Genomic DNA, 26960 nt, shown 5'->3' on the forward strand with positions numbered 1-26960 from the left:
AACACTCTCCTCCAACACCACATTTCAAAGGAATCTATTCTCTTCCTATTCCCAGCAATGTATTAAGAGTTTGAAAACGTTATAAAAAATACTGTTCACACTTTATTTGGCCCCTTTAGCAGTGAAGACGTCTTCCAACCATTTATAAGCCATGGTACCCAAAAACCCTTTTAAAGCAACGTTTTTTTTATAACATTTTCAAACTCTTCATACATCGCTGGGAATACAAAGTGCGGTAACCCCCTTCAGCTTTACAATAGAGGGCAAGTTTACAAGTTTTTATTTTTAAATGAGTCATTTATCCTGGGGTCCATGGTATGGCTAACTGGTTTCGAACTATTGCAGCATGAGTCATTCTGATTTGTTGACTTCATTTATACCGTTTTCCCTCCAACGTAGAAAAAAATTGTTACCAGGTTGATTGGTGTGAAACCACCCAGTAGTAAGGCCTTGGGGTGACTAATCCCAAGTAATTTTGGCCTGGAAGGCTGGTTGACCACACTGAACTGGGAGAGAGTAAAGATTCCAATTCTGTTTTAAGTTTTTGGTTCCAATTCTAAACGCGCAGGGAGTAAATCCCATTGGATAGACGTGCCCTGCACCGAGCAGTTAAGCCTCCAAGTATCCCAAAAGTCACCCGCGCTCCCTCTAACGACCGTAATACTCCGTGACGACGAAAAGCCCAACGCGCTATCCAAAATTTGGCATCAAGGGCGGTCTTAAAATACGCTCCCCTGATTGGCTGCGCTGCCCTGGGGGGGAGGGCGATCTTAAACTACTCTCCCCTGATTGGCTGCGCTGCACTGGGAGGGAATCGCAGCTTGCCACGCCGCATCAGCTCTCCGCTCAGTTCCGCCCGTCCAAAGCCAGGGGGCCTTGAAACAAACCGCGTCGTTCTCAGTTCCTGGTAAGAACCTTCCGCGGCGGCCAATAGCGACGGCGAGCGTCGACGGCGGAGCCCCAACCGGAACTCCTTGTAAGAACCTTCCGCGACGGCCAATAGCAACGGCGGGAGTCGACGGCGGAGTCCCAACCGGAACTCCTTGTAAGAACCTTCCGCGGCGGCCAATGTCGACGGCGGAGACCCGTCCGGAACCCGCGGCCCCTGTGACGCGCGGCACATAGTCCCTTCGCCCCGCCCCCTCCTCGCCGAAGCCGCGTCATGGTTTTGACCCAGGAGGAGAGCGCGAGGGGCGGGCCGAGCCAAGACGAGGCCGAAGATTTCCCGGCGGCCCCTCCGCCCCCTCCCTCCCTCCCTCCCTCCAGCGGCCCGCGCGGCCTTGCTCGCCCGCGCGGCTTCCGCTGGAAGTATGCGCGCGGAAGGGGCCGGCGCCGGCTGTCGCGACCATGCAATGGCGGTCGTTGGTGCTGGCGCTGCTGGCGCTGCGGCTGGCGGGCCACGCGCTGCTGTGGCTGGCCGGGCCCGGCGTGGGCTACTACCAGCAGCGCCTGCGGGCCTTGGCCTGCAGCCCCGCCGCCGCCGCCCAGGACGCCCGGCCGTCGGGCCGCCCCTGCTTGCCGGCCGCCTTGGCGCCGCCGCCGCCGCACTGGGCCTCTTTCCTGGGCCGGGCCTGGGAGGGCAGCGGTAGCGGCGGCCCCTCCTCCTCCTCGGGGGGGAGAGGCGGGAGGCTGGTGGGGGGCGGCGAGGGGGGCCTCGACGACGAGTACGAGCAGCGCTACAGCCGCGCCTTCCCGGCCCAGCTCCGCGCCCAGCTCCGCGACGCCGCCAGGGGCATGTTCGCTTTCGGCTACGACAACTACATGGCGCACGCCTTCCCCCAGGACGAGCTCAACCCCATCGACTGCCGCGGGCGGGGGCCGGACCGCGACAACCCGTGAGTGGGCCTCGTGCTGGGGGGGGGGGGGCTCGGAAGGTCACCCTCTCCCGCCTTCCTCCTCCTACTCCTCTTTGTTGATACCCTCTTCTCTCCCTCTCCCCCCGCCATGACCCAGAGTTGCCTGCAACAGTGTTCTCCCCTGCTGTACTTTATACTCACAACAACAACCTTAAAGACTAACAGAAATATTGTCGAAGGCTTTCACGGTCAGAGTTCATTGGTTCTTGTAGGTTATCCGGGCTGTGTAACCGTGGTCTTGGAATTTTCTTTCCTGACGTTTCGCCAGCAGCTGTGGCAGGCATCTTCAGAGGAGTAACACTGAAGGACAGTGTCTCTCAAGACACAGTGTCTCTCAGCAGCCACAGCTGCTGGCGAAACATCAGGAAAGAAAATTCCAAGACCACGGTTACACAGCCCGGATAACCTACAAGAACCAACTAACAGAAATATTTTCTTGTAGGATATGAGCTTTCGTGAGCCACAGCTCACTTCTTCAGATACAGCTCGAATGTGAATCCATCTGTCTTTAAGTAGAGGACAGTGAAGTCAGACAAGCGTTAGTATGTCAACGTGAACAGTATGTACATGCGAATACAAATCAGGCCTGAACTGACCCTAGAAGCTAAAATGACTAAACTGAGGCTGTCGTATTTTGGTCACGTCATGAGACGACAAGAGTCACTGGAAAAGACAGTCATGCTCGGAAAAGTTGAGGGCAGCAGGAAAAGAGGAAGACCCAACAAGAGATGGATTGACTCAATAAAGGAAGCCACAGCCTTCAGTTTGCAAGATCTGAGCAAGGCTGTCAAAGATAGGATATTTTGGAGGACTTTCATTCATAGGGTCGCCATGAGTCGGAAGCAACTTGACGGCACTTAACACACACACACACACACATGTGAATAGCAGGCGTGATGGGATTAGGTGTGGTATGCAGAAGAATCTGTGATGTCCAGGGGAGAGATGGGTGTGGAGAAATCAGCATTGGTCATGAGCCATGAATGCAAGTTCTTTATTCAGCCCAGATGGATTCACATTCTGGCTGTATCTGAAGAAGTGAGCTGTGGCTCACGAAAGCCCATACCCTACCAGAAAATATTTTTGTTAGTCTTTAAGGTGCTACTGGACTCTGGCCCTTTTCTACAGATTCTATGCTGACACTCTAAAAACTTTACTATACTAGCTCTCCGCTCCCTCCCGTGGTTAAGTGTGGGCTTGGAGGTGGTGATCTCTCACATATTTATAATATCCTTTTTTTTGGGGGGGGGGTCCTGTCCATCCTACAGTGAGGTGGGGGCAACATACGGGGTTATCGCTTTTCTTTATTTTATCCTTACAACAATCCTGTCAAATAGTTCTGAGTGAGCTCCCCCCCCTCCGCTTCGGGGTGAGGATTTGAACCTGGTTCTTTACAGCCCTAGTCTGATTCACTAGTCCACTACTTGCATGCGTGCGGGTGCACACACGGCACCGTGGATGTACTTCTTTCACTTTTGGGAGCCCCCCTGCTGTGCCTTGCTGGCTTTGGGGATGTAGTATGGGGAGAGAGGCCGAGGAAAAACTGAAAGGACTCCGTGGACTGCAGAACGAGGAGGCAAATATAAGAGGAGGTACTTGGGACAGTGATGTGGTGGGAAGCAGGAACAAAGTTGTGGTGATGTTAGGCAGATCAAAGTCTTGTGATCAAAGGTGAAGGATCAGGGTTGGAGAAGCATTAGTAGGAGGCCAGAATAACTGCTGTTTAATGATTCAGCAGGTATTCCCTGCTTTACTAGGAATCATGGATTAAACGTAGAGGCAAACTTAACCATACAGCTCCACCACAGTTACATTGTGTCTGACATGCACCCGTCTTTCCAAAGTGCAAAGAACGTGGCAGATCTTGGCTTCCTGAAGCCCGTTTCTTTTCGGTATCCCACTGTGTTGATTCTACATGGTGATGAAAAGTGCTGTCAAGTTGTAATCGACTTACGGCAACCCCATAGGGTTTTCAAGGCAAGAGACGAACATCGGCGGTTTGCCATTGCCTGGCTCTGTAGCAACCCTGGACTTCCTTGGTGGTCTCCCATCCAAGTGCTAACCAGATCTGGCCCTGCTTAGCAGCTGAGATCTGACAAGATTGGGCTAGCCTGGGCTATCCAGGTTGTTTTGTAGTCTTAAAAAAAATCTTGATGTTTTGCTAATTGCATAGGTGTTGCTTCATTTTTCCCAGGAGGGGGCTCCAGTGGGTGAATCCCTCAGGTGTAAATCCTGCTTTTTAGTACTAAGACTATGATAAACTGGTTTGGAAACAACTAATAGATTCTGCCTCCATTGCTATATCTTTGTTGGTACCAACATACTAGTTAAGAGTAGGTTAAGAAATCGTTGTGTGCATCTTCTGGTGTATGTAGTGTGATGTAATGTAGTGTTCAGTGTTACTATTAAACTAACAAGACCCTGGCCAAATGCCATCTGCTTTTAGAGGTGAGCGTTAATATCCTTGCCAGCTGGCCCAAAAGGTTTCTACTCCATCCATATTCCCTCATTGCAGATAACTCAAATAGCTCTGAAAAGGTAAATTCCATGATAGAAATTATTAGGGAAGGGACTGAAAATAAAACAGCCAGTATTGTAGTGCCCTTGTATAAATCTATGGGGATACTAAGGGGAGACATGATAGAGGTTTCTAAAATTATGCATGGGTTGGAGAAAGTGGATAGAGAAAGCTTTTTTCTTCCTCTCCCACAATACTAGAACTTAGAGGTATCCTGTGATGTTGTTCAGAAATAGGTTCAGGACAAGCAAAAAGTGATGCTTCTTCATTCTATGGATAATTAAACTACGGAATTCACTCTGAGGGGTGGTAGTGATGGCTATGAGCATAGATAGCTTTAAAGAGGGTTAGACAGATTCATGCTCCATCAGTGGCTACTAACTATGGTGACTGAAGGAAACCTCCACGTATAGAGGCAGCAAACATCTGAATACCAGTGCTGGGAGGCAGCAGCTTTGGCCTCTATGCTCTGCTTGCTCTCCTGGACAGCAGATTGGCTCCTGTATGAAATAGGATGCTAGACTAGATGGACCGCTGGTCTGATCCAGCAGGCTCTACTTGTGTTCCTAAGATATGAGAAATTTCAGTTGTAGAGAGGCCCAGTAGTAGAGCTCATGCTTTGCTTGGTTAAATCCCTTGCATCAGTGAGAAGGATCATGTGTAAAAGCATAGGGGAATCTGCCTGAGATCCTGTAGACAGACTCCCTGCTTGTCCAAACTGGTAATATTGGAGTAGATGGATGATTAATATGGTCTGGTATAGCGGAGATTTATATGTTCAATTCCTTTTTCCCAGTTGATCAAGCACATTTGGTATTGTGGATGTGAACTCCATTTTCCCCCAGCAAAAAGTAGTCACAGAACTGAACGAATTGGGGAGGGCCACAGTGCTGGGGAACACCCATTATTCTTGGTGCTGTTTGGAAATGCCCCCTCACCAGTGCTGGTTTAAGCCCCGTGGGGGGGAGTACAGGCTGGTTATGGGTATCTCTCTCCCTGCCAGTCTAGGGAGAATACATCACTAGTCCAAGGAAATGGTGCTGGACAAAGAGAGACCCCCCTTCTCCTGCATCATGGCTCAGATTCATATACAGTCTCTCTGGATCTGCTTTTCAAAGCGAAACTACATGTTTGGGGAGCCAGTGATGGATCCCCTGTGCCATGCGTGATCTAGCCCTAAGTTGCTCATGGAATCAGTTATTGGAAGGTTATGAGACTGAGTTATGTTAAATCTATTTAAAGCTTTATTTGGTTAAGATAACTAATTTCTTCAAAAGTAGTTTGAGATCCTAGGACCTTTATCTTTAAAATAAAAACTGAATAATGTTTTGGAGTAAGAGGGGAAGGGAACAGTAGCATTAAAATTTATGAAATCACCCTTGGAGACATAGGAATACATCTGTAAATGATACGATAAACCATTTTACTCTGATTAGCTTTATCTTGGATGTTAAAAGAAAATCTTGGATGTTAAAAGAAAAAATGAACTGAGATTTTGAACTGTGTAGAAGACAAATAGGTTAATATAATAATTACTAGAAATTAATAATTACTTCACAATGTTAGGCTCTTGCTAGATATTGTAGTGTGTGAAATAAGAGGTGTCCATTATTGTTTTCAGTGACCAACTCTGCATAGGAATTATCTGAACATTAAAACAAATAGTTTATCAGTTTAAAATATTATGAAAAACACTTTGACTGGAATAGGAATGTCAGAACAATTTGAGCCTTAAATTTTACATTGGATAAAGTTATATAATGGTATGCAGACTTTATTCACCTAGTCCTTCAGATTTTGTTAATTGCCAGTGCTGCTTCTTGTGAAGAGATGTTTGAGCAAGAGAATTTGAATTCTATGCATTCAAAAATGCTCTTTTGTCAGTATAGTAAAATGTCAGTGTACATTTTTAATGCATTTTAGGTCCGTGGTTGTGCTGTCTTGTTTGATTTTTGCATAGTACTTCGTATCTAGAGAGGATTTGGGGAGCCCATCTCTCTCCCACAGTCTGCTCTTTCTGTAAATTATTGTATAGGATAAAATAGTTATCATTTGGGAGTAGTTCAGCATATTTAATATTTAGTCTCTCATTTAAGTAGCCTACTTACAAACTTCAAAATTTCTTCAAGTATTGAATGTCAGGGCGAAAACGCACAGTCGCTTTAGCCTCCTTTATTCCCTGATTCAGCCAGAATTTAGCCAGGATCGAATTCATGCGTTTTGCCGAACGTGTGTTCAATCCTGGCTGAATCCTGGTTGAAACAGGGAATAAAGGAGGCTAAAGCGACTGCGTTTTCGCCCTCAGTTGTAAACGTTATCAATCTGGGATGTCATTTCGGAAAACCAATAAAAATATTTATAAAAAAAAAAATCTGGGATGTCATTTTAAGATTATTTTGGAGACTTTATGTCTTGATAAGGGGAAGCAAGTTTAAATTTGATGTGGTTTATATTTAAAAGTGGTATCATGTTGTTTTGTTTATAGTGTAGTGTGTTCACAGCTGTTCCTGTTTTATGTAACCTTTTCCTGCAGAGCAGCTTCTGTGTTCTTTGCCCACCAGTTTTGTTTTGAACTTTTTACTCTTTGATGCTTTTGTGCTTTAATTGGCACTGGGTACTATCTTCCTTCCTGTATGAAAAAAATGTCAAACTTGAGCAATTGTGTGAATGTTTCCATGCTGATTTCTCATGTGCTGTGGGGCCTAAGTTGGTAAGAGTGCTAGGAAACTGAGTCCCGGACGAGAAGACATGATATGCATTCAGAGCAAATAACTGCTCATTGAGGGGGAATTGCTTTTTGTTGAAGTACAACCTATTTTTAAGGAGAGAACCTTTTAGTCTGGATAGTGACTTGTCTCCGCATCAGTTACAGTATCTTCAGTAAAAACAGAGAGCTAAGCTCTGGCAGCTCTGGCAGTATCAATCTTTGGCTGTTTTAGATTAAAGATGCACCTTAAAGATGCATGCAATATTCTTGGAAAATATATGGAAACAGTCTGTCTCTTAGCAATCTTTTGTTAAAGGTGGTTAGGTAGTTGCTATATTCATATCACACAACAAACTGAAATTGCAGATGAATATAGCTTGTTGCTATGTTTGTGTGTTCCCATTCTCCTTTTATGCATGTAGATTGATTCAGAGCTTCCTCATTTGATCACGCTCCAGCTTACCATGAATTCATGCAGCCACAGAAAGCTAGAGTTACCCTACTTCCCACAAACCAAAATTTTAAACTGGGCTTAAACCAAGATTTGGAATCCTGGTTTGCAGAAAGTAAACTGCAATGTCATAGCGAATTGGAGTTTCATCAAGCCAAATAGTCTTGGGTCAAGCTTTGTGCATGTAGAGAATGGACATGTGACAAGCTGTGTTAGTGCCCAGACTCGTTTTGTTGTGACACCTGAAAGTAGTAGTCTGTGTTAAGAAGTAATAATTTTTTAATAGAATTTTTATTGACAGAAAAAGATTTTTTTAAAAAATAAAGAACATACATAAAAAATAGAAAGAAAAAGGATTTTAAAACAAATTAACAGGAAAAAACAAAACAAAAAATAATGTAGAATTAAAAGTGGAAGCCCTCGTGATTATGTGCCCACCCACCTCCCATTGTGACTTCCGGAGAAGTACCCCTTAACTTTATATCATCCATTATATATTTAGTTTCCCTTCACTACAATATTTTATTTACAACTCTTTCACAATCTTCATAAAATCAATCTTTGTCGTGTTAGCCCAGTGTACAAAGGCCTTATGCCAGTCTCTTTTAAACTCTTCTACATCATTTCCATGTAGACTATTAGTTAATTTGGCCATTTGTACAAAATATAATACTTTATCTCTCCAATCCTTTAAAAGAAGCCTAGTTTCTCCCTTCCAGGTTTTAGCTAATATTATTCTTGCAGCCGCAAAACTATAATGACAAATCATCTTATCTGCCTTCTCCATTCCTTTTGGTAATAGGCCTATTAGGCAGGATTCATGTTTCCGTTTTATGTTCCCATAAATCAAATTGTTAGTTTCTCTTATAACCTTTTCCCAATTTTTTTAAACTAGATTACAAGTCCACCAAGCATGGAAAAATGTGCCTTTTTGTTCTTTACATCTCCAACATTTATCAGAAATAGATTTGTCCATTCTGGCCAATATCTCTGGGGTTATATACCAACTGTAAAACATCTTATACATATTCTCTCTTATACTACTAGCAATTGTAAATTTAAATTCTTTTTTCCAAAGTCTTTCCCAATCTTCCAGATGAATATTATGTCCTATATCTACTGCCCATGCTAACATAACCTTTTTGACTCTCTCTTGTTCTACATTATATTCTAATATCAGTTGATACATTTTGGAAATCAAACCTTTATTTTCCGATTCCAAAACTACCTCCAAAGTTGACTTCTTATCTATAAACCCTCACCTTTGATCTTTGTGAAATATATCATTTAATTAAAAATATTTAAACCAATCTAAAATACCTAATTCTTCCTTTTTAATTTCCATTGACCATTTTCATACTGTATATATTCCCTATGAGTCTTACAATGAGGGTCCATATTTGGGCCTCTTCTGGAAAAAGCCTCCAAGAGTCTAAGCCATCCTGGAGTTTTAGATTCAAAACCTCTCTTATATCTCTTCCAAACTTGTAATAAACTCGCTCTTATAATATGATGCTTAAAATCTTTGTTCACCCTGTCTTTATCATACCATAAATACGCGTGCCTGCCGAATCTCATATTATGTCCTTCTAAATCTAACAATCTGGCGTTTTCTAACATAATCCATTGTCTTAACCCAGGGGTTGGCAAACTCATTAGTCAAAAGAGCCAAATATCAACAGTACAACGATTGAGATTTCATTTGAGAGCCAAATTTCTTAAACTTAAACTATATAGGTAGATACACTGCTTATTAACTTAATAAACTTTAATTAAAGCTTTAAGTCTTAATTAAACTATAGGTACACTGAATAAAACTTGATATCATACTTAATAGTGATCTTATTTATTGATAAAAATTAAATTGTAAGTCCCTGCCATTTCCCCCTCCCCGTCCGGAGTTCTCGTCTGGAGGCCTGGTCTACCGCCATAAAAGCCTATTGGTAGACCTGGCCTCCGGCTGAGTCCCATTGGTAGGCCAGGTCTACCCATTGGCTTTCTTGGCAGTAGACCTGGCCTCCGGAGGCCCATAGAAGCCAATTGGTAGACCTGGCCTCTGAAGGGGGACTTTTCCCCTCCTCAGAGTCCAGGTCTACCGCCAAGAAAGCCAGTGGGTAGACATGGCCTCCTAATGGGACTCAGCCGGAGGCCAGGTCTACCAAAGGAAGCCCGCCCCACCCAACAGCTGATAGGCGGGAGGGGCAGGAACCGCCGAGCCACCCGCCCAGCAATCGCGCTGCTAGAGGGGAGGGGAGGCTTTAGCCTCCCAACCATTGAGAGCAAGGGAAAGGGGACCCGGCCATTCTCCACGGCGGTGGGGGGGGGAGAGAGACCGCGCGCTCTCTCTCTCTCTCTCAGGCGCGCCGGCTCTGCAGCCCGGCTGCCGGCACGAGCGGGTGCGAGAGCAGGGGCTCCGAACCAAGTTCAATGGGCCGAAGAGCCGCAGTTTGCAGACCCTTGTTAACCAGACAAAGCAAGTCTCTTCATAATACCATCTTAAATCAGGGAGCGCCAAACCCCCTCTATCTTTGGCATCTGTAAGATTTTTAGAAGAGATTCTATGTCTGCTATTAGCCCAAATGAAATTCACCAGCTTCTTTTCCCATTGTTGGAAAATCTTAGTTCCTTTCAAGATTGGCAAATTCTGAAACAGGAACAACATCTTTGGAAGAACCATCATCTTTATTATGGCAATCCTGCCTAGCCATGAGATTGGTAGTTTTTCCTAGCTTATTAGGTCTTTTTTAATTTTTCCCATATTTTCACATCATTATACTACACTTAGTGATCCAAATGCCTAAATATTTAATTTTACTCTCTAGTTTACAGCCTATTGTTAAAGATAATTCCTGTTGTTGGTTGTTTGTAAGATTTTTCCCTAATATTTACTTTTACTTATTACTTACTAGAAGTAATAATTAATTGATCCTGAGTGTAAGCAGTTGTGTAATCAATTCGGAAAATGTTCCTCATTGCTTTGGTCTACCATTCTATAACAGCTTCATGAAAAAGGAACATGTTTATTCTCATACGTATAGGATGTGTGCGATTAATTTATCTGCCGAACATTTCCCAGTCAGCTCATGGGTAGTAAATCTCCCAGCTCAAAGGCCAGTACTCATTTCCCCAGAGTACATTACTTGTATTGTAACTTTTAGGTATTTAGAGTGAGCAAAATTGCCGATGGTATCCAGTCCTTTATCAAGATTCATGGTCCTGCCATAGGGTGCTTACAGCCGATTTCTGAACATACCTGTAACTTCCATGGACCATATCTAAGTAGCCGCAATTAAGATCTGTTGGTAACTGCTTGTGGCCTGTTAATACTGGATTTTAGTTATGTGGCTAAGGGCGCAATCCATACACACTTAGCTTGTTTCCTTGTTTATTGGGATTTATTGCCAGTTAAATAGGCATAGGATCAGGCCACATGATTTACAGATTATGTATTTGGATTAATCAAACAGAAAACCTGATAGTTCTAACATCTAACCAAATTTATTTCAGTTCAAATCTGAATATCAATGATGTCCTGGGAAACTACTCGCTTACTCTGATTGATGCATTGGATACCCTGGCAGTGAGTTCAAAATGTTTTTAATTACTAGCAGAAAGAACAAAAATATTAAATATTATCAGCGGTTATCATTATTAAGAGGAGGGTAAATTATAATGGAGGTATCTTTGATACATTCCCAGAAATAATAGGAAAGAAGAGAAGTGTTGTTGGAAATCCGGTACTCTTGCTTCCTTGTGTCTTCTGTGCATGGGGGTGTCCAGGAGCAGGCAAAGTGTGGGGCCCATCCTCTTTCCCCAAGTTCTCTGTTTATTTCAGACAATTCAAAAGGGTCTCTTTCTTCAGGATTGATGGGACAGGGAGGTAGTGCCAGGCTTTGAAGATACTTGGAAAGCAATGAGAGATTTAAGGGAGCATCAGGCATCTGTAAATGTGTGTAGCAACAGGTGAGTGAAGGGCTATTGGTATAAGCTATATAGGGGCCTTTTATGCAGGGACGTTTCCCCACAGTCACCCCTTCCGACTGCTTCAGGGCTTCCTTTTGATTATGCATGCCTTTTCTGCATAATCAGAGGTTGCCTCGCTCTCCCCACATGTGTTGACTGCATTTACCAGATTCTGGCTAAAACAGCATCTGGAAAACACGGGCAAAACACACGGGGGAGAGTAAGGCAACCTCTGACAGGCGGAAAAGGCATGCCTAATCAAAAGGAAGCCCCAAAGCAGTTGGTGGGGGTGACGGGGGGAAAACGTCCCTGCATAAAAGGCCTAGGATGGAGTCACAGTTGAGATGTTAAAGAAATTTAACATTTTTGCAAATCATGATGCCAATGCAATTTCTTAGTTTAGGAAAGTACTTGATTTTTTCCCCAAGTGAAACTGTTCTGGTGAGAACTTGAGTATAGCTTACAATTATTTCATACTGCAGCCCAGTTAGAATGTGATGGTTTGAAATTTCTTACCGCTCTGTGCTTTATCATTCTGTTTCTATTGAAATGCCCCAGTGCCATTCCATGTATATACCTGTAACCTCTGTTTCCCTTTTGTGTCGGTATTACTAGCGATCTCAGTCTGTGTGTTCTATCGTAGATAGAGACTTAGACCTTTTGTAGATGGTTTCTTGATGTAGTTACCCATGTATATTCCTGGAAGTGTTTTTTTTTTTTTTTTTTTAAAATACTTGTATAGTGACACTTGTATAGTGCACATACTTAGAGTTATTGGCATAAAATATTGTACTGTTTTCTATTTAAATAATTTCAGTCCTGTACTCTTTTAATGCTTTTTGCCCCGATGGCGTGGCATTTTAAAAAGAGGTGGACTTTTAGAAAGCACAAAAATAGAAATCTATAAGATACTTAGTAATATTCTATGTTAGTAACTTAATATGTAATAGTTATCACATTTTGTAGTCTGAAACCTTAACTTTTATTTGATACTCATTTTCTGTCTCAAAGGTGATGGGAAATTCTTCAGAATTCCGAAAAGCTGTGAAATTAGTGATAGAAACAGTTTCGTTTGACACCGATTCAACCGTGCAGGTCTTTGAAGCAACAATCAGGTAGGTTCTACTAAAATCTTACCAGAGTACTGAGCAATAATTCCGCACCTGGAAGAAACAGGAAAAGAATGCGTATTGTTTAAACAACATGGTGATTGATCTCATTAGTGTAATAAAACAGCAATAAAACTCCTAGTTTTATTTTGGGAAATGAATATTCGTATGTACAGAAACACTTAGGCATGAGTATGATTTTTTTTTAAAATCCTATTTAGTATTTAACCTGGTTCATGTTAGTATTTTTTATCTTATGCTATAATCAGAAGTACTAATTAACTTGCTCAGGTGCCATTTATGTTACTGGAGAAGTTCCAATGTATGGAAGGAGGAAATGTCACCGTTTCCCAATGTTTAAAAACAAGAAATGTGTGTCACATGACTTTGTAACTGCTTCAAGCCTTTTTAGTTAAAGTCCGCAATATGGGAATCTTCATTCCCCCCCCTCCATTCTCTACATATATATTTAAAATACTTAGTGGTTTTAAAGAAATTAAGGGGGGAAATGATGTAATACTAGCATGAAGGTTTCTGAAAGTACCATACCACCAGTAAGCATTCATTTACAGAACTCTAGTTAAAATTGAAGTTTTGAAACTGACACCTGCAGTCCGAGCAGATTTTTGAGTCAACAACGATACTGCAATATAGGAGCACTACCTGGGCGTTTTCAGGTTTGTAGAAAGATCTGTCTTGCCCGTTCACCGCTCCATTCTCTGGATTAAATTATCCTCTGTTTTGGCCAACTTTGCAATTAGTATACAGATGATGATTCACCTGGCTGGCTGTGCAGATCAAGTCAGAACCAAAGCTAGAACTCTTCTTTACTGTAAACATATTGGAATCACTAATTGTGATCCAAGAGGAAAAGCAGGTTATAAATATTTCAATAAATACAGTAATCTGATATGGAGCTAACAAATACTTCAAGTAATGCTACCTGGATTGATCGCAAAACTGCTGTTCCCTAGTGACCTCTGCAAAAGAATGGCATTCTGTTGAAATAGTTAGCATATCTGTTGCTAATGGGGCATAAAATCAGCATGGAATGCTTTTTAATTTTATTTACTAAATGTAAGGGAAAATACACATGCTAGGTTAGATTGTACACTTTTTAGGGAATCGTCGATCCATATTTTCGGGCTAACCCACATCAATATGAATTATAATGTTAGTGTTAACATCTGAGGGTTTTCTCCTAATATGAAAACATGTCTTCTGGTGGGAAAAGCAGCAAATTTTTATATTTCTTTCAATCTCTTCTCTCCTAGAGTTTTGGGAAGTTTGCTTTCAGCCCACATAATAATAACAGATGCCAAACAGCCTTTCGGTGATATGACTATAAAGGGTTATGATAACGAGCTGTTACATATGGCACATGACCTAGCAGTAAGGCTTTTACCTGCTTTTGAGAACACCAAAACTGGAATTCCTTTTCCTCGGGTAAGTGTGTGAAGAAGGTCAACTTATATGTGAGATGTTGTCATGCTGATCATTTTCTGTAACATTACATATTTCACCTGTGGTTTTAAGTGTTATATAAATTATCTAGGTTTGAGAGTCTGATTTTTGAGAGATTCGTTCAGAATATCCCCCAGTTCAATGAATCACTGACCTGGCACATCCTTGGTTACGTACACTACTACTTCCTTGTCATACAGCCATAGCACCTGAAAAATAGGCCACTGTTCTGAGAAGGATCACCTTTGGAAAGCAGGTTCTGTAATAATGGCCATGCTGGGTTATCTGCTAATTTGTCAGTGTTGCTGTGTTCACAGGGCTGTGTTATGAACCTGGCTCCCCATGTCTTAACTGGCCTTCTAGCTGGATATTTACAATACTCTTTCCCTGTGGAATATGATGCAATTTCAGAACCGAGCACTGAAACATTTGAGTCACCTTTTCATAATTACATATACAATGGTTATAAAGAAGGTGGAATTGTAACTTTGAGGGACACAAAGGATAGGTATGTACAACTCAAGAAAGAAACTTCCTTTTTCAGGTAAATTTAAGAACCGGAGTTCCTTCTGGCAGCAACAATGAGACTTGCACTGCAGGAGCTGGCTCTTTGTTGGTGGAATTTGGCATTCTTAGCCGGCTTCTTGGAGATTCTACTTTTGAGTGGGTAGCCCGTCGAGCTGTGAAAGCACTCTGGAATCTAAGGAGCAATGGCACTGGATTATTAGGTACAGAGGTCTTTCATTATTGCTTGTCACTAATTCAGTCATCAAGAACATCTGTCTTAAGTATAAGACTATAACAAGAACATACGTATATACTTGCATCAACAGCAGTATTGCATATCATAAAACATTACATGGTAATCCTCACATTTCTTACAACTTCTGTTCTAAAAGCAACAAACCCAATTCATCTAATTAGTGCTCTTGGAGGACCTTGTAAGCTATATTTCTTTCCATTGAAAAGAGAATATGAAGTATGTGGTAAAATCTCTTTAAATCCTGTTGATTAGATCCTGTGATCTGTGAGCACCATGGCACTCATGGCTGCAGATTTTTCTGTCTCTCCCTGCAGTCCTGAGATTTCTGAAAAGCGATGAGGGCGATCATGTGAGTGTTGAAGACCAAATATCATTGAGCATAGGGGGGCGGCAGAGGATCAGGTGAAACTGGCAGGCTTTGCTCTTCCAGCAGAAGAGGCTCCATTGATGGACCGAGAAAGTGTATCAGTTTCTCCTTATTTCCCCCCTTCTCAAAGTAGCCCTCTTTGGCATTTTGTCTGATGTTCCCACAATCCCCAGCAGCTGTCTGGCGTTTGGGGGGCTGCTGGCAAAAAGGAAAGGTAGAAAAGGTACTCCAGTGTTTTCTCCTCTGTCAGTGTGAACTGACTGTGCAATGCACCTCTAAGAATGGTCATGTCAGCGATTATACTGGTCACCCAAGGGGTGCATCTTTTGAAGAAATCTGCTCTTAAAAGTGTGTAATGAAATAAGCTAGTAAAGCTTTGAATGTATCACGGTGCTCTTTCTTCATATTAAATGTTAAAATAAGAACTGGTCTGTCTTGGAGGCCCTGATTGGCAGCACAGAAGTGTGTTCAATAAATAAAACTGCCACCAGCACAGTAGTATTCTGTGAGAACAACTCGGTGCAAGGAAGGGAATTCTTTCGAACCCAGTTTGCAGTATTGTTACCAGAAAAAGTTGTAAGCTAACTACATAGGACAGGAATGTTCTTATGTGTCATTCATTTATCTAAAAACATAGAGGAAAGAAATGCCTTTACATCTGCCACTGTTGACACTGGGTTTTTTTTTTTGCATGTCAAATCTGTTGATGTAGTCATTTAAAAAAGCACAGGGTTGGATCCATACTTTCCTTGCACAAGTAGAAAGCATTTTGGGTGAGTCTGTGCCTTCTCCAGTTGCAGCCCTCTGTCTCACATTGCCCTTAGAATCATGGAGTTGGAAGGGACCACCATGGTCATCTAGTCCAACCCCCTGCACAATGCAGGAAATTCAAAACTACCTTCCTCCCCGCACTCCAGTGACCCCTACTCCATGCCAATGGGGGGGGGGGAGATCAGCAACCCCTGCTCTTTGTTAGAAGAAATGTATTGCTGGATCCAACCCATTTGGTTTTATTGTGACTGAGACTGCTTGAAGTTTTTAATCTGTCTTGAGCATTGAGCATTGCTTGCCTTGGCTAATATGTAATGAACTGTTGTCCGTGTTTTGTGCTTACTTCAAAGGTAATGTGGTGAATATTCAAACTGGCCACTGGGTTGGTAAGCAAAGTGGCTTGGGAGCAGGATTAGATTCCTTCTATGAATATCTTTTGAAGTCTTACATCCTCTTTGGAGAAAAGGAAGATCTAGAGATGTTCAACGATGCTTATCAGAGTATTCAGAGCCACTTAAGACGAGGGTATGTGCAGCTTTTTTTTTTACTGTATTTAGCACAAGCCTAGCTATGTGAAATAGATTCTGAGGCTTCACACACATGAACACACATGAAGCTGCCTTATACTGAATCAGACCCTTGGTCCATCAAAGTCAGTATTGTCCACTCTGACCAGCAGCAGCTCTCCAGGGTCTCAGGCAGAAGTCTTTCACATCACCTACCTGCCTAGTCCCTTTAACTGGAGATGCCGGGGAATGAACCTGGGACCTTCTACATGCCAAGCAGATGCTCTACCGCTGAGCCACAGCTTCCTCCCATAACATAATATCATTTTTCTGGTTTTGCATCTTGCTCTGCATCAGCCAGTAGAAGGTTTTTTTCCTAGAAGCTGTGAGTGATCATTTACCGTTGAATAAATTTGCACTTACTTTTGTTCAGGGCGCCCACATTACTTTGTTGCCTTCACCAAACCTTGTGTCGGTGTGTTAATGTAATGCTCGTTTCAACCATCCTCTGCTTGGTATCTTTTCAAGACGATAGCGGCTTTTAGGTCTGTTATAGGTGCTGTTTATAAGAGCAAAACAATGTTTGTATAATGGATATTCCATGGATAAAGCTTTTGTATGGGTCTTTCAGAGTGTTTCTGTTGATGAAAGGATTTCTGTCATTGAAAAGTTGCTTTTTTATTCTCTCCCGAAAGACTCCCTTAAAAAGCTGTTCTGCTGGGAAAAACATTTTGGCAGCAAAGGGTTGGGGATATTTTAGACAGCAGCAGGAGTGGGGGAAGTGAAAAAGTTGCCTTCTTTTGATGGAAATCCTTCTGTCAGCAGAGATGCTGTGTGAGATCTAAACCACCTTTCCCCCGTCCTAGTCCAAATTATAAATATAGCCTTGTTCATTTTTTTCTTTTTTTTTAGGAGGGAAGCCTGTAACGAGGGCGAAGGGGACCCACCTCTCTATGTTAATGTCAACATGTTCAGTGGGCAGTTGATGAACACCTGGATCGATTCTCTTCAGGCATTTTTCCCTGGACTTCAGGTATTGTTAGTATGGTAGAAAGTGCAGTAAACATTAAACTTTTTAGGTGTGTTGTAAGAAATTCTACTTACCAAATAAGAAAGACTATGTCAGAAGGGGCTACATGCCCAGTATTGAACTTTAAGTTGCACCTGAATAACCCAGCAAGTTAACGCAGCACTGGTTAAACCACTTGTGACAGTGGTATGATTCATCTCCACTTCTAGTGGAGGAAGAGGGTAGAGAAGCGAGTCACTGCTGACTCTCAGAGCATCGAGAAGTTGCCAGGCCAGCTGCTCAGCATTTCTTGAAATTGCAGGGATGTTACATGGCTGGGTGGCAACAGTAGCCGGAAGATAATCTCTCATGCGGAAGTGGCTTGCTTTTTTGTGTGTTTCATGTCAGACCGCGATGTTTCCTCTGCAAGGATGTGTTGCCATGGGGGAGCTTTTAGAGTGGTGTGTTTCAGGAACTGATTTATTGTTAGGGATGCCGGCCTCCAGATGGGACCTGGGGACCTCCTGGAATCACAGCTCCTCTCCAGACTCCAGAGATCAGTTTCCCTGGAGAAAATGGATACTTTGGAGGGTGGACTTTGTGACATTGTACCCCATTGAGGTCTCTGCCCTTCCCAGGCTCCATCCCCATAATCTCCAGGAGTTTCCCAACCTGGAGCTGGCAACCCTAACCCCCACTCCCCGCCAGTGGCCAGGGAGGCCCTGGCAACCCTATTTAGTGTTCATATGTACACCATACAGTACTGTACTTGTGTAGGAAAAGCTGCTGTCCCCACAGTTGTTAATGGTGGTGTGGTCTCTGCTACAATCTCCGATGAAGAGGAAAGAAACTGGCAGCCTTAAAATTGGTTTTCTTTATCTGTATCGAGCTATTTTAGGTGCATGATTTTGCTGCTGTTGCTTCTCTTCAGGTTTTAATAGGTGATGTGGAAGATGCTATTTGCCTCCATGCATTTTATTACGCCATATGGAAACGATATGGAGCTCTTCCAGAGAGGTACAACTGGCAGTTACAAGCACCAGATGTCCTTTTTTATCCACTAAGACCAGAGTTAGTGGAATCTACTTACCTTCTTTATCAGGTATTTAAAATTTCTCTTAAAACACTCTTGAGGAAGACATTCCTAGGGCTGGAGACCAAGCCCTACAAAGAAAGGCTTGAAGGACTTGGGAATGCTCAGTCTGGAGAAGAGGAGGTTGATGGGGAACATGATTGCTCTCTTTAAGTATTTGAAGGGCTGTCATTTAGAGGAGGGCAGGGAGCTGTTCCTTTTGGCCGCAGAGGATGGGACTCATAATAATGGGTTTAAATTACAGGCGGAAATGTACCATTTGGATATTAGGAATTTTAAAAAAACAAATATGTTAAACAAACTAACTCTTGCTAGGAGGGAGATAAGAAATTTTGTCTTTAAGCTTTCAGGTAGCAGAAAATATATTATTGTGAATCTTAGGGCTGGCTGATTATCCTTTTTGGGGTGTTGTTCACTGTGCTTGTGGTAAGCATTTTGAATCCATGGCAACCACAGCATAGGTATACTGAAACATTATGGCTTGGGGTGTGGTAAATCAGACAGCTGTGTTCCCATACATTCAGTGCTCTTTGAGCCCTGCAATTCCCAGAAAAAAACCCTTAAGTGTAGTCTTTACAAATATTTATTGTCTCTATTGATGTTGTGCCCTGAGTGCTTTCTCTTTGAATACCTTTTTCTGGGATCCAGAAAACCAAACTGTTACCCTCTTTACATTCAAGCAGCCCTCCACCACTACATGAGAAACTGCAAACCTTAGCTAGATCTTCCATTAAACAGATGCAGACTTTTCTGTCAGTGGAGTGGAATTTTCCTGTCTCCTCCTCACTGTAGCCTAGTGACCTTGTTGAAATGCGGCTCTCGAGGGATAGAGGATCCCCAGGAATGATATGAGGGAGGTTTGCAGTGGGAAGGGGGAATTGGTGGAAATCTCCAGGTTAGTCTGGATCCCATCTTTAGCTCTTCCACAGGGCAAAAAAGGTTCTTTACTGTGCTACCACCCACCAAGCTTGAATTGGTTGGGGGAGGGTGGAACATGCTGAAAGACTTCTGATCAGTGTAGGTTTACACAGAAGAAAGTGGTTGTTGAGAGATCCTTTGGTCAAGGCTGTCTGGTAGTTCGTTCTGTGTGCATTGAAACACACTGATAAATAATAAGGTGTTTGAATTTTAGAAGGGTTTGTTAAAAGGGAAAAAAATCTCTCCACATCTAACCATTTCTGGGCAAAACCTTTAAAGGCCATTTAAGATGCCCCTTGTATTAGAAGTAGTGGCTTTGCTTTGGTCTGCCATCCATTTAGTTGAAAATGTTTGTTTCAGCAAAATCGCAGAGTGAGATATTGGCTGGTTCAAGCTTGTCAGTATGGCATTCTTCCCTGCTATGTTAGTGGGGAATCTGTCATCGAGCTTCATAGTGTCTCTTGAAAAACCTGATTTTAAAAATACCAGATTTATATTTGCCAACCAAATTAAAGCAGCTCAGTGGCACAAACATACTGAAGCTTAGGAGTGTACAGCTCTGATTTTGAAGGCCACTTTTATACTTAGATTAATAAATAAGGTTTATGGTGTTGCATTAACCACAGAAAAGCTTTTTTTCTTGTATTCAAGGCTCCCAAATGCTCACTTGCTTGAAAGCACATTTTTAATGTGGCAAGAACCCCTAATACTTGCCTTTGCAGATGTTCTGGCCCTTGGATACTCTGAACACCACCACAGCTCAGCATAAGGTTTCAGACAAAAATTCTTCCCCTCCATCTTGTACATGGGGCAGTCATTGGAGAGCACAGGGTTTTGTTTTTGTCGTGCTATCAGCTTTGTAGTTGAATTGTGCACATGTTCTCACCAAAATAAGTTACACTGCATTAAATGGAGCTCAATTCCAGGTAGTTGAACTTGTAATGGTGACTAACTATTGAGTAACAACTGACACGGAGAGAATCCAGTTCCCCTTTTTTCTGTTTCTCAAGTGGTTGCCGATGAGTGTCATATCTGGGAGCAAAGCTGTCACAAAAAGAGCAGGTAAAAGTCAGGCTGTGGGGCCTAAGATGGTAAGAGTACTAGGAATCTGAGTCCCAGACCAGAAGACGTGATATGTATTAAGAGCAAATAGCTGCTCATTGAGGGAGAACTGTTTTTAGTACAACCTATTTCTAAGGAGAGAACCTTTGAGTGTGGATAGTGACTTGTCTCCGCATCAGTGACAGTATCTTCAGTGAAAACAGAAAGCTAAGCTCTGGCTGTATCAATCTATGGCCTAAGAAGTTGCCCTTTGTAGACCTGAGCGTATATAGTTTCTCATTTTCTGGCCTTAAAAAAAAGGTATTACCTGTTGCTTTTAAATTTATTTCCTTTCTTTATTCAGGCCACAAAGAATCCTTTTTATCTTCATGTAGGAATGGATATTCTTCAGAGCCTGGAGAAATACACAAGGGCAAAGTTAGTTTTCAAGCTCTTCCTTTGACATTGGTAATGTTTAGTTATTGGAGAAGGCAGAGATGTTGAATTTATGGCAAATGGTTTCTTTTCAGCTACTTGTGAAATAAGTTTTATTACTTTGAATTGTGCCAAATTAATCATTAAGCAGACATGCCTACTTTTGAATTAATTTAAAAAATATTTATCTAATAGGGATATAAACAGTTTTTATTTGCCTGTCTCTCTTTTTTTGAAATTGAAGACAAGCAGCCTAGTGAAGAAGCGGTGAAATTGGAAGGGCAGCCCCCCCCCCAAAAAAAAAACAGTGTCATGCCTCAGATGTTAGGAAAGGTTGCTTACTTCTAGGTCTTTTGTTTTAGATTGTGTACTCAGACAAAACTGACAAACAGCTGTAAAGCTCAGTCTGAAAGTAGTAGAGGCTTGCGCAAAACAAATACCAGTTTACTAGGCCCCTGTGGCATCTTTTGTGGTGATTGAGGCGAAGTGATGTCAAATAAAAATTTAATCTACCTTTCAGATGTGGGTATGCTACCCTGCACCATGTCATAGAGAAATCCAAGGAAGATCGGATGGAGAGTTTTTTTCTTAGCGAGACATGTAAATACCTGTTTTTGGTATGTTTGCATTTTACTCAGTGGTCAGTTTGGAGACGTATGCATTAAACAGCCGTGCTCACTACAACTGTTAAAAACGAATGATACCAATTAATGATCATCGCGGTAGTTGTTATTATTATCATAATATGTATGTATATCGTATTGGCAGATGGAAGAGTATGAAATGTTTGTGTACTGGCAGACCTACTGGCCAACACATTACTGTGTTTTGGAAGCGTGCATGTCGTTATTGTGAGTGTGCGTATACCTTCTTGCTTTAGAGGAATCTACCACTTGCTGTATAACAACTGGATGAACCTATCAGTGCAGTGTTGTCAAATATGTTGTTCCAAGGATACTAAGGGTTTCAGTGGTAAATTGGAAGAGCTGTGCTGGTCTATGACTGTTTTAATAAAGATTTATTGTTGTTCTAAGCTTGAGGCTATAGTAACAATATATACAATCTTTCCTGCTAGCTGTTTGATGAAGAAAATCCTGTGCACAAATCAGGAAATAGATTTATGTTTACAACGGAAGGACACATTGTGTCACTGGATAAACGTCTGCGTGTTTCATTATGGCAAGATACCTTCCCTGAAGAGAAGAAAGCTGAAAAGATAAAGCGTAATGAACTGAGAGCAAATAATTCCATTTCTAATGTGAGTATATATAAGCAGTGTAATATATGGTGTTTATATAATGAGGTGTGGCAGAGTACTTTGCTTAGTATTCAAATATAGAGTGGTCTGACTTGATCTGAGCATGCAGACTTTAACAAAAGACGTGCTGTTTTTCAGTGTGTTTATCCCTCATCCATCTTGTGCCTTCTTTGAATCTTCGATAGTTTAACTAGGGAAATCACATCAGCCATCAATTATTGCCAAAAATATGTCTTGCTGAAAAGTATCATGGGCACCCCCCCCCCCAGAAGCACTACTAATGGATGCTTTGGTAGGTGCCCTACTTTCACGGGCAGTTTTTTCTCAAAGATGGTGAAGGTGAATTCAGAATGGAAAACAAAAAAAATGAGGGACAAACAAAGCCTCTGTTTAAGCATCGAGAGCTTCTGTAATCACCTCAGTCATCGCTAGAGCTGCAGTCTTCTGAGATGGAGACTTGTTGGAAGATGTCAATGCAGACATTTTTTAGGATAGGCGAGTATTCTTCTGCTAAAGCAGCCTTTATGATGAAGGTCCTGCAGTTGTTTAATTGTTTTTCACTGGAATAATTTGGTGAGTGGATTCCTATCTGGGATGTGGCGCACTGCTTCTGGACAAGCCGTTCCAGTATGTTCTCCACTAAAAAGGAATCTTATGACTCATCAGGAGTGTGTATTCTTCTCTGGATCTTGCCTGTTCTAGGATTGTGTTGAATGAAAATCGTGCATATTTTTTTACGGGAGACAGTTTTAACTCAAGGATAGGAAGAAAGTCCCTTTTAGGCCAGCTTTCCTTTTCACTGCCTTGTTGGTTTTTCCTCTTTGAATTATGTCTTTAAATGTTTCATTCCACGGCTACATATCCTGAAAATAGGGAAATGTTCCCACATCTTGGGGCTTTTGGTTCTCCCTCTGGAAGTGGATGGGAAGAACAGTCCCTCTCCCATTATGCCCTCCGTCTACTGAGAAGAGTGAATTCTTATAGCAAGTACCTCCCCCACGCCCAAGATGTAGGTGTGCTTATTTATTCAACTCATTTATACCCCACCTTTCTCCCCAATGGGGACCCAAAGTGGCTTATATAATTCCTCCATTTTGTCCTTACAACAACCTTGTGAGGTCAGTTAGGCTGAGACAGTGTGATTGGCCCAAGGTCACCTACTGAGCTTCCATGGCACGAGTGGGGATTTCATCCTGCGTCTTCCAGATACTAGTCTGGCACTCTTAACCACTGCACCACACTGGCTCTCCAGTGTGTAACAACCATTCTTAAAGTTAAGCACATTTTGTTTCATCTACATCTGTCTAGGGCAGAGCCCAAGTGTAGCAAGTTGCCAGAAGCAGTACCAGTATTAATATTGCATTATTTTTTTGTGTGTTTCTAGAAACCGCTGTTGTCCTAATGCATGGGGATCTCTTATAGTATGGGCTGATTAGTAATTCCAATTTTTAAAAAAACTCGTTCCGTTTACAGTGCAACAGAGTACCAGATGAGAGGAGATACCTGCTGCCACTGAAGAGTATTTATATGAGACAGATTGATCAGATGGTAGGCTTGATCTGAACATTGTTCATGTGGAGTAAGACTAAAGATCGCAAGACAGCAGCTGAAGCAGATGTTCCTCTTGAGCTGTGCAGCTTGCAATGTGCGTAGGAGCTCAAGTAGTCACTCACATCAGTGAAGGATTGAGGTTTACATTGGAAAGATGTCTGCTACCGAGCACGTTGGTTCTAACTGCAGTACAGTCAAGAGTGGCACATACAAATGAAATTCTCATGAAATTTCAATTTGCTCATTATCGATGAAGACTGCGTAAAGGTTGCTTGGGGTAAAACAACGAAATCAACAAACAACAAGCGGGCTGTGCCAGAAATGCTGTCTTGCAACCATATTTTTATTTATATTCTATGCGGGTACATTTGGAGAAAACGTAAAATTTTTACATATGGTGGGGTGGGAAGCAAGGGAACGTGCAATCTTCTCTCACCAAGCTTAATTAGAAAATTTTCATTCGCAATAAACAACGCTAATTATTGCTCAGGTAGAAGGGATATCCATAGGTTCTGGTTTACTCAAAATTTCTTCTTGGTGATAATTGCATAATTGAAATGTAATGCGGTAATACCAACTAAGGTATTACATCACCGTGTTCAGGACTAACATCTAGGCTGATGTTGAAAACAGTGTTCTTAATTTGAATTGCACATTCAGGGGTGTATGGAGTTTATTAGCTTCTGAAACCAGTAATAAACAAGGTGCCTTCTAGTAGATGAAAATGCACAAAGCCACTCGAATCTCTCGCTCGCTAATCTGACCATCTTGCATTGCTTATTTGAAGAGTCCTTCACAATGTTCTTCGTATTCACCACCTTCTTTGTGCCTCTCTGGGATATCTACCTTAATTGATGCATAATCTGACATTTGCATTCCTTGTCGTTATAATATGCAAGCTTTTGGAGCTAGTGCCTTCTTAGCGTGTTACTCAGAAGGAAACGATAAGAGGTTTAGGTCTTAATTAGCAAAATAAATTGTTTCTGGAGTAATTTATGCTGGAATAATATCAACTCTTGACATCCCAAGTAGTATTTGAGGATTGTGCTTGCTGTCTTCCACAAGTATAAATTGAATATTTACTGATGGAATGCTTTCCCTGCCTCTGTATTCTTGTAGCAGAGCAGGTGGATAGGAGTTGCTTTTCAGAGATGTTTTGGCTCTTTGATTCCTTTTGAAATTTTGAGAGAAGAATGTTTCATCATCTTCTAAAGGTTCATCATTGAAGCACCTTGAATTAAAAAACAAAAAGGCTGTAGCTTGTGGCCTTATTTGTTACTATCTGAGTCAAGCTTCCCTCCCCCCGTCCCAATTTTTATCCCCCAATGGTTAGGAGGATGGAAAGTAGTATCTGCTTTCTTTTGCTAAGACAGAGTACAATTTAAGCACATCCAAAGAGTATCTTGCAAATTTTGAAGAATTACAATCTTTTCAAGATGTTTTTGTGAGTAATTTATAACGTGGTTTTAGTGCTTTAATCAAAGAAAAATCCAGATTTAAACGCATAGGTGTTTTCCTGTTTGAGGAAAACAATATAAAACATAGATCAAATTCCAAACTACAGTGTGAAAATATCAGTTTTATTACATAATCCAGCCCGTTTCTTGATGGAACATGTACTGCTTGCATTTCAAGTAAATTGTAATGATTAGCACATAAATAATTAGGGCTTGCTTAATCTCTATGGCAAACAAGTGAATCTCAGGGATCTTAAAGAAGACTTCTGTTTGCGTAGAATATTTTGGTTTGAATCGACTGTCTTTTTTATTTTACAACATTGCTGTTTTTTGAAGGGAAATCTGAGAGATTAACCAGATAAGAATCTCTTGAAGTGTAAAATCCTGTAAAAAATGAGCCCATGCTTTCATTTTCCTCCCAAAATTATCCCTAGGCTTAGCTGCTCATTTTGAAACCAGGCAGAAGTTTCAGCATGCTATGCCTCAGAGGTGTGAGGGTAAAGCAGGCCATGGACCTGAATGGACTGCTGACAAGCAAGTAGGGGTAGGCGTGTTTACTAGTCTAGAAAACTAAAGATAGAATGCCTGGCAAAAAGGGGTAAGAGTGTGTGTGTGTGTGTGGGAAAGTATGTTGTAAAGCAAAAGAGCCGACTCCTTGAAGACGATGGCGTGAGCATCCCACATGGAAAAAGCACAGGCCGAGATCCAGAGCTCTGTTTATTGAACAAAGAGCTAGATTAAAAAAAATAATCCTCAATTTCAAAAGCAGTTTGGCCTATAGAGTGTGTGTGTGTGTGTGGGGGGGGGGGGAATGAAATGTACCTTCAGTTTCCATGGGCTTGCAATTAGTTTTGTGGCTCTTTGAATCCAGCTAAAAGCTTTCAAGCCCTGAAAGGGAAGCAAAATACAGACTAAATTAAATTGCAGTGGTTGGAATCTTAAATTGTGTAGTGGATCCTACTGGATCTGAAATGGTTCCAACATAATCCACATTAGTGTTGTGAGTGTTAAAAAACCCCTTTAATTTAGCTCCCGCTGCTTCACTTAGTAAAGATTGCGCTTGCTAAAACAGCGAGTGTCCACACAGCGATTTGCACTTTGGCTTGTTTTGCCAAGCAACATATTTGAGATGCTGATTTTCAAAGGAGCTAAAGAGCTTTTGTTAGCCACACTATCAGAGTTCTAAAATCTGACTTAAGGGCACCCTTAGAACAGGCATGCTTCTGTTAGAAGTAGCACATTCCTTTCCATAGTGTTCTTCCAGCCATTTCAACTTCGTTTTGCTAGAAGTGATTGACCTAAGGTTGATAGAGCGCTCTCCTTTCTGTCGAAACCGCTGTCTGAGGATATGGGTACGAATATGTGCTAGAATCATTCAGATATTATGTATTAGCATAAATAGCACCCCAAGATGTGTTGATGAATTGGGGTCCTGAGGTAATTAAATTTGATCTAATTTTAAACGATGAAGCTTCTGCGATTCCCAATTTCTCTCCCATTTCTAAAGTGCATTGGAAGCATACCAATGCTGTCCTGTAAAATGCCATTCTAGCTCATGAAAAGTGACCAAATTGTTCTATCGCAAAACTTAGTGTTATGACCAAGTCTAAATTACTGCTTGGATAACTTGCCAACTCATATAAACCATACTTAATTTATCACTATAATGTGCAATATGTGTTTGTTTTTCAGCTTAACATGGCATTGTTACAAAATGTATTTA

The 26960-nt window shown here is 41.8% G+C and overlaps 1 protein-coding gene across 1 annotated transcript; it reads left to right on the forward strand.

The window, feature by feature from the left end:
* Window positions 1-1347: 1347 nt before the first annotated feature.
* On the forward strand, window positions 1348-23869 carry EDEM1 (ER degradation enhancing alpha-mannosidase like protein 1). The gene is made up of 12 exons (XM_056858334.1): window positions 1348-1835; window positions 11040-11112; window positions 12507-12610; window positions 13879-14050; window positions 14613-14796; window positions 16320-16494; window positions 17388-17508; window positions 18416-18586; window positions 20901-20974; window positions 21492-21588; window positions 22047-22229; window positions 23703-23869. Exons 1-12 carry the CDS (start codon window positions 1348-1350, stop codon window positions 23790-23792), a joined length of 1932 nt encoding a protein of 643 aa, XP_056714312.1. The 3' UTR covers window positions 23793-23869.
* The last annotated feature ends 3091 nt before the right edge of the window (window positions 23870-26960 follow it).

Source organism: Euleptes europaea, chromosome 1 (assembly GCF_029931775.1).
Source record: "Euleptes europaea isolate rEulEur1 chromosome 1, rEulEur1.hap1, whole genome shotgun sequence".
NCBI lineage: Eukaryota > Metazoa > Chordata > Lepidosauria > Squamata > Sphaerodactylidae > Euleptes > Euleptes europaea.